Source organism: Mchenga conophoros, linkage group LG7 (genome assembly GCF_057382185.1).
Source record: "Mchenga conophoros isolate Kocher_MC1m ecotype Shallow Benthic linkage group LG7, M_conophoros_male_GT1.1, whole genome shotgun sequence".
Lineage (NCBI taxonomy): Eukaryota > Metazoa > Chordata > Actinopteri > Cichliformes > Cichlidae > Mchenga > Mchenga conophoros.
The window spans coordinates 15,232,304-15,239,830 of NC_140532.1; the positions used below are offsets into that span (position 1 = coordinate 15,232,304).

The 7,527-nt window shown below is 38.9% G+C and overlaps 2 protein-coding genes across 4 annotated transcripts in view; one reads left to right on the top strand and one right to left on the bottom strand.

The window, feature by feature from the left end:
* The window catches only part of LOC146569838 (uncharacterized), a 12,438-nt gene extending 9,857 nt beyond the window's left edge, over window positions 1–2,581 (bottom strand). For both annotated transcript variants that reach the window (XM_085282471.1, XM_085282470.1), the window contains exons 1-3: window positions 937–2,581; window positions 216–267; window positions 87–104 (exon numbers count right to left, since the gene is read on the bottom strand). In XM_085282471.1, coding sequence (XP_085138597.1) covers window positions 87–104; window positions 216–267; window positions 937–1,401 — 535 coding nt within the window. In that variant the 5' untranslated portion in view covers window positions 1,402–2,581. The remainder of the gene's footprint in view (window positions 1–86; window positions 105–215; window positions 268–936) is intronic.
* LOC146569839 (aromatase-like) lies at window positions 2,525–7,511 on the top strand. 2 transcript variants are annotated; one of them, XM_085282473.1, is made up of 10 exons: window positions 2,525–2,672; window positions 3,243–3,400; window positions 4,699–4,849; window positions 4,948–5,102; window positions 5,190–5,366; window positions 5,499–5,613; window positions 5,699–5,813; window positions 5,887–6,049; window positions 6,140–6,381; window positions 6,504–7,511. In XM_085282473.1, exons 2-10 carry the CDS (start codon window positions 3,253–3,255, stop codon window positions 6,732–6,734), a joined length of 1,497 nt encoding a protein of 498 aa, XP_085138599.1. In that variant the 5' UTR covers window positions 2,525–2,672; window positions 3,243–3,252; the 3' UTR covers window positions 6,735–7,511. The 2 variants fall into 2 exon arrangements, with proteins under 2 accessions (XP_085138599.1, XP_085138600.1); XM_085282474.1 differs by lacking the exon at window positions 5,190–5,366 and having other exon boundaries at window positions 2,527–2,672.
* The last annotated feature ends 16 nt before the right edge of the window (window positions 7,512–7,527 follow it).

Sequence of the window (7,527 nt, forward strand, 5' to 3'; positions counted from 1 at the left end):
GACAGAACAAAAACACTTTGTAATGCAGTAGGAATTTAGCATAATTTGAGTAAATTTACTCAGTAAATTTAAATTTCAGTTTTTACCTGGGGGTCCAGGTGGGCCTGGAAAGAAAAAAACAATTCACATATTTAAAAAAAACAACAACAACAACAACTATGGGCAGTAAATACGCAAATGAAAACAGTGGAGATGCATGTTTTTATGATGTGCACCTGTTAAACAAATTCCTTTGGAGCTCCTGCACATGTCTGTGAAGGCTTTGACCTGAAATAAAGAAAAAGACAGGCATGAGGAAAGTTTTGATTTAGGTGTAAGTTAACCACATATAGGGCCATTTGAGTTAGGCCCTGTTAACACAGAAAGGACAGGGTGTTTTCTAAAGGTCTATATTTTAATCTTTTGCCATGTTCAGTGTTTATTCCCAAAATCCAGCAAAAGAATCATTCTCGTTAACAGAGCTGAAGCAGTTAGAGTATAACAACAACAACAACTAAAATTCCCTAAAATTTTCTCACTTCTTAAATGTCTGCTGTTCTTTTAATCTTTAGGCTTTAGATGAAACAAACTGAAAGTGAAGATTAATTGTTAATAAAAACAATGATACTGCCCCCGGCTCCCTCACAAAATATACAGTAGCACGGCTTTGAAGAAATGCCAGTTTTGTAGTGGAAGAAAGTGGAGCCGAGGGAGGAGCAGTCACTCTTCACAGCACAAAGTACTTTTCCAGGAAGCACTCAAGACTAGAAATTTGTTAATGGTTACAACAGACTCCTGGATTTCTTAGATTGCAAGGAGATGCCTCACATGATCGTATTAAAGACACCAAACTCTGGAAAAATAAAAAAAATTCAGTTTTTGTCATAATAGAGTAAACAACTTTTAGCATTAGTATTCACAGTCCTACAGAAACATCCAAGCATGCTGATGTCTTACAGGAACCATAGAGTATGTCATGAGCATCAGCATATCCTTCTGATCTTCGCTTTGCATTGGATCTTCTTCCTGGTTTCTCCTGCGGCGGTGGAGCTTCCTGAACTCTCGGGCCTCTCCGGGGTCGATGGGCAGGATTCCCGTCCGCAACCTGCAGCTCTCTGTCAGCTCCTGCATCTGGGACTCCAGCCTAAACAGCTCATCTGCCAACTCTTTCTGCCGAAACAGCAGAAACACTAAACCTGCCGTGCTCAGGAGCAGCAGCACGCACATCCCCACCAGCAACACTTTCCACATGGGAGAAACAACACTTCCCTCTTTCATGTTTGTGCCCCGTTCCTTGGTCCTCGCTGCACAGTGATCCGGGCTGTGTAATTCAGAAGCACATACAGCACATTTCTGAACACCTGCCAGCAGATGACACGTCAGAGAGAAACCACAGTAGAGCAGTTGGAGAGGAATAAACATGTCAAAATCTGCCTGGAACTACAGCGAGAGAGAGAGACACGTGATGCATTGCATAATAACAAACATCTGCAAGACTGCTGAAATCTGTAGGCTTGCATGATTTAAATGCAGCTAATGGACATATTTCCAGAATGACACATCCTCCAGACAGCATAGGGCTTCCCATCATTCTGGTGCCTGTTTTCCTCAGCATTTTCACTAGCTTGTCCTACTCAAAATTACATGGAAGTGGAATAAATAAGCTTCGAACAAGGGACACATTGTTGGGATCTACAAAAGAACTTTCAGAGAGCTTTCAGCAAATGTCTGCGAGTGTGCGGATGTACATGTGTGGGTGTCAGAATATCCTTTTTATGAAAGGGTTTTGTTTTTTTCTATTCATTGCAATATGAATTTCGAAATTGAAAGTTTCGTAAATAGTCAATGTTACATTTTTTTTGATTGATTTTTGATTTGCTGCTTTTTCGGGGGTGGGGGGAAGAGGTCATTGTAGCTTCTGTTGCTAATTTCAGAGCAAGACCAACACATCCACCCCTAGATGTGTGGCCAGTATCTTTAAACAGGGCATACCAGCTATTCACAGGTACCAAGCATGAAAGCCAGCTCATTCACAAAAGCTTTCCATGAACAGTGTTTTTTCCTTTCAACTTTGCAACTATGATTTCTTACACTGGACTAACTAACATGCAATCAATCAATCACTTTGACAGCACTTTTAGATTAAATTATTAAAACTGAGCTTTTAAGAATATAATTATGACATTTTTTAATTCTTCTTTTCCCTTTCTGAACTCCTGAGTAAGTCCTTGTCTCCTTTGACACAGGTCAGTCTGACCCAGCTAATTAATTTCCCTTTCAAAAGCCTCCCGGGTTGATGAATTGGACAGTGGGGTTTCTCTGGGTGCAACAAAGCTAAATGTGAAGTAAGCCCATCTAAACACTAATGCAGAGCACAACCAGTGAAAGCCTTGCAGGTTCTCCATTCTTATGAATAAAAAGCACCTCCTTTGTTCTGCTGGAAACTGCTTTGTGGTTCAGATATGCACTGCTGTGTCTCAGGTTCACTCCTCTGCCATGGTGCTTGTAACCCTCAAGTGACCACGTCTCCAGGCAACTGTTAAAGTGAAAGCTCAGCCAAAGGATTTATAAACACTTGAAACACTGGATTTATTTGCACAAAGGATGCTGGTCACCTTTAAAACCAGTAGAGGAAGTACTGCACCTCTTCAAATTATACTCTAAGTTGGACTGGAGCAGGAGAGGAAAGAGAAGTAAGTAGAATTATTCAACCTTTTTTTGTTACAAAGATTTATGAAGCAAACCTCTCACATAGACTGTTAATTTTTTTAAATTTAGATTTTCTACATATATATATATATATATATATATATTTTGTATTTGGACCTTGAATTGAGACACTGTGTTTGATATTAGACTTTAATATTAAATCAGTTTCTGCGTCTGGCATCTTGCTTATTTAGTCTATTTATTTATAATGAGCTCACATTTCGCTGCTCATCAGTGTCCTTCTGATGCAGTCTGACAGCAGCAAATTCATGTTGTTCAATTTTCTGCAGCACAGTGATGAAAAACTTAAGATACATGACAAAATACTGTAATTGTAAAATAACTATAAAGGTATAAATAGTTTAGAAAATATCAAAGACAATAAGTAAGATAAGGGCTAATGACCCTATAATTGTAAGATAACAGAGATCATCATGAAAAAAAATCATAATGATGTCTGTAATTACTGTATATTTGATGCTAACTACTTCAGTAATACAAACAGTTAATGATAAAGGTTGATGTGGGTGTATTTTGATTTGAATGTGGCTCAGTGCTAGAGAAATGCAGAGGATGCTGCCGGTAGAGGAGCTCATCGCTGGCCCCATGGTGGCTGATAGAGCGTCAGAAGTCACTGCTGTCCTGCTACTTCTGCTGCTGTTGCTGCTGCTTTTCACCACCTGGAGACAAAGAAAACAGTCACACATACCAGGTAGGCACTAATATATATATATATATATATATATATATATATATATATATGTATAGAATAGAATAGAATAGAATACTTTTATTTGTCAATTTCTTCAAATGTACTTGCCATACAAAGGAATTGAAATTACGTTTCACACTGTCCCATGCGTAGACATTGACAACAATAAGGTGCAGATGCACAAAAAAAAAAAAAAACAGCCCTAACAATAAAGTAATAAATAGTAATATAATAATATAAATAATATAAACAGTGCCAAAAGAAATACCAAAAATATATATATAGCTGCAGGTGTGTGCAATTGCAATGCAAGTCAGGAATGTTTTCAGTTATATATATATATATATATATATATATATATATATATATATAAATAAATGGTAAATGGCCTGTATTTGTATAGCGCTTTACTCAGTCCCTAAGGACCCCAAAGCGCTTTACACTACATTCAGTCATTCACCCATTCACACACACATTCACACACTGGCAATGGCAAGCTACATTGTAGCCACAGCTGCCCTGGGGCGCACTGACAGAGTGCGCCCCAGGGAGCCTTTAATTAATATGGTATATAAATACTTATAGTTAGTACAGTAATTACAGTAATTACACTCTAAATACACTTCAAATTACAATTAAAAAATCTTTACCTTATTTATCAAATCCTATTATTCATCCTAAATATCTCTCTATAAGGAACATATTATTCCATTATATCAACATTATATCAATATGAGTGTGTGTGTACACTATATATATATATATATATATATATATATATATATATATATATGTACACATAGAGTTATATATACTATATACTATAAGTATTTATATACCATATTAATTAAAGGCTCCAAAGTGTCTTTTTATATCATTTAGCCATCCACTGCGAAGGAATCAGATACAGAGTAAAGTCAGCAAGCATCTAATGACAAAGAAAGGGAAACCCTCATATACACAGAAGGTCTGCATCAATGACAAAACAAGGTTTACTCAACCATCACAGAGCGTGTTCCTTGTCTATTAAAACTATCACAAACAGTCTCTGTTTTGCAGCTCCAGGTGCAAATTCCTGTATACTGATGAAAATGGTTCATGCAGAAGTCAAATAACAGTTACACACAGAACAAAGAGTGCCGTCCTTACTTGCCACTCTCCTATATACTAAGATCAGAGCCTGGCAGCTATCCCAAAAAAATACACTATCTTTCTCAAATTAAACTCAACAGACAAGGTTCTTGCTAATTTGCAGTAGAAGTGGGAGTCTACTATCATAACCTATTTCTCTCTGTCAGGCCCTTCCTTCTTAGCAGGACTCGGTCCCATTCTCTCCTACAGCAGGTTCATCTGGTCTGGGATTGGAACAGCGTGTAACTACTACAACAACAAATATGGGAGCATTGTGCGGGTGTGGATAAACGGAGAGGAGACCCTGATTTTGAGCAGGCAAGTGGGTTGTTTTTTTTGTTTTTGTTTTTTAGAGTAAACCGAACTTGTTTTACAGTAAATTTTCAGATAAAGGTAAAGCCTGGTTTCTTCTGCAGGTCCTCTGAAGTGTACCACGTTTTGAGGAGTGCCCACTACACCTCCAGATTTGGGAGCAAAAAAGGACTCGAGTGCATCGGCATGTACGGAAATGGTATCATTTTCAACAGTGATGTCCTGCTTTGGAAAAAAGTGAGAACATATTTTTCTAAAGGTGAGCGATTACCACACACTGACAGCACATACTGTGGTTAGACTATTGCTTTCTTGAACTGTGGAGCTACTGAATGTTACTGTGCAGCTCTGACTGGACCCAGCCTGCAGAGGACCGTAGGAATCTGTGTGAGCTCCACAGCCAAACACCTGGACAACTTACAGGATATGACTGACCCCTCTGGACATGTGGATACTCTCAGTCTCCTGAGAGCCATCATTTTGGACATCTCCAACAGGCTGTTCCTAGGAGTGCCGTTAAATGGTCAATTGCGTGTTTACTGCACATAGATTCCTAAAACCGCATACTATCTGCAAGAAATTGTGACGCATGAGCTCTGGCGCTGCATCTATTGATTTTTTGTTGTTGTTGTTGTTGTTCTTTTTAATAATTCAGAGAAAGAATTCTTGATGAAAATTCACAACTACTTTGAGACCTGGCAGACAGTTCTAATAAAACCAGATATATTCTTCAAGGTTGGATGGCTGTACAACAAGCATAAGAGAGCAGCGTAAGACACCTCATCTCACAGTAAGTCAGTATTGTGGTTTGCGATTTCTTCAACCTAATGTTTGTGTTGCTTTTTGTGCCAACAGACAGGAGCTGCAAGATGCGATGGAGAGCCTGCTTGAAGTTAAGAAAAAGATGATTCATGAAGCCGAGAAACTGGACGACGAGCTCGACTTTGCAACAGAGCTCATCTTTGCCCAGGTCGGTCTCTTTGGAGGGATTTTTGTCGTCCCCCCAATTGTCTTTTCTTATTCCCGTCTGTTGTGTTTAACAGAACTACGGAGAGCTATCAGCAGATAATGTCAGGCAGTGTGTGCTAGAGATGGTAATCGCAGCCCCCGACACACTTTCCATCAGCCTCTACTTCATGCTGATGCTGCTGAAACAGAGCCCGGACATAGAGCTGCAGCTAGTGGAGGAGATGAACACCGTCTTGAGTTAGTGCAGCTTTACAGTGTTTCCAATATTCCATATTCACAGTTTCACTCTGGTGAGTAGAAGTATTCTGACACATCTTTCATTTTCAGATGAAAAAGACGTGGAAAATATCGATTACCAAAGTCTGAAAGTGATGGAGAGCTTCATCAACGAGTCTTTGAGGTTTCATCCTGTGGTCGATTTCACAATGAGGAAAGCTCTGGAGGACAACGACATCGCAGGTACAAAAATCAAGAAAGGCACCAACATCATTCTCAACATTGGCCTCATGCACAAAACCGAATTCTTCCCCAAGCCTAAAGAGTTCAACCTCACGAACTTTGAAAAAACGGTAAGTGAGCAGAGTGTAGTTCAGCAATAAATGTTTAATGGTTTAAACTAAAAAAAAAAAACATGCACACACACACACACACACACACACACATTTGAGTCTTTGCTTTCTCTCTTTGGCAGGTACCCAATCGTTACTTCCAGCCCTTTGGCTGCGGGCCTCGTTCCTGTGTGGGCAAACACATCGCCATGGTGATGATGAAGGCCATCCTGGTCACTCTCCTGTCTCGGTACACTGTGTGTCCTCGTCAAGGCTGCACGTTCAACAGCATCAAGCAGACCAACAACCTGTCACAGCAGCCAGTGAAAGACGAGCACATCCTGGCCATGCGCTTCATCCCACGAATGACATAACCCCACAATATCAAGCTGCGAAACATAACGGCGCTTTTTACACTTCAGATGAAAACATCTTGAAATGGGTTTAAAGGCCTTAATGAAGTCCTGTACTAGGAAATACTCACAGTAAATTTGTATTAACAGCACATGTACTCCAAATTAAACTTTACTAATCTTTAACAAAGTACACTTGTTAAGTATAGATTTCTGATTAATGTTTTGACAGTGTACACAGCTCATACATTTAATAAAGATGCATTTACAATGATTGAAATAACTGAAGAAAAAAATCACATGCAGAGGAGCAATGGTTCTGTATTTACATTAGTTTTATTTGTATTATGTTTTCAGTTTGATATCAGTTTCTTCTCATCTCATTTAGCATCTGTTGTTTTGTAAGTGGGTCACCCAAACATTACATTACTACAGGAGCTGCTCAGCTACAGAATCTCACGCTATGAAGCTTTCTCAAAATTTCTCAAACTACAGTAAACTGTTGCAATGGTGGCACAGTGATTGGTCCTGAGTTCAACTCCACCACCTGGCTTGGGCATGATCTCTCCGGGTACTCAGTGTAGTCTCATTTTTGGCTGTGTTGACAAATTTGGTCAAATTAACTTGAGACTTTTTACTCTGTGGTTTTGTAATTACCCAACATTATGCCTGATTTTTAAAAAAGGTTTTTTAGTTTATATAACTAAAAATAAAGCTATAGAAAAAGTACATTATGGCTAAGAACAATAACCCTTTTCATGAATGATTTACCGTAAATAAAATCTGCATTTACTTTGCCTTTGTGGGTATTTCT

Excerpts from the sequence above, each read along its gene's own strand:
- LOC146569839 (XM_085282473.1), top strand. The coding sequence starts at position 3,253 with ATGCAGAGGATGCTGCCGGTAGAGGAGCTCATCGCTGGCCCCATGGTG. Across the intron at positions 5,814-5,886 it reads CAGAGCTCATCTTTGCCCAG|AACTACGGAGAGCTATCAGC; the intron begins GTCGGTCTCTTT and ends TGTGTTTAACAG. Across the intron at positions 6,050-6,139 it reads GGAGATGAACACCGTCTTGA|ATGAAAAAGACGTGGAAAAT; the intron begins GTTAGTGCAGCT and ends TTTCATTTTCAG.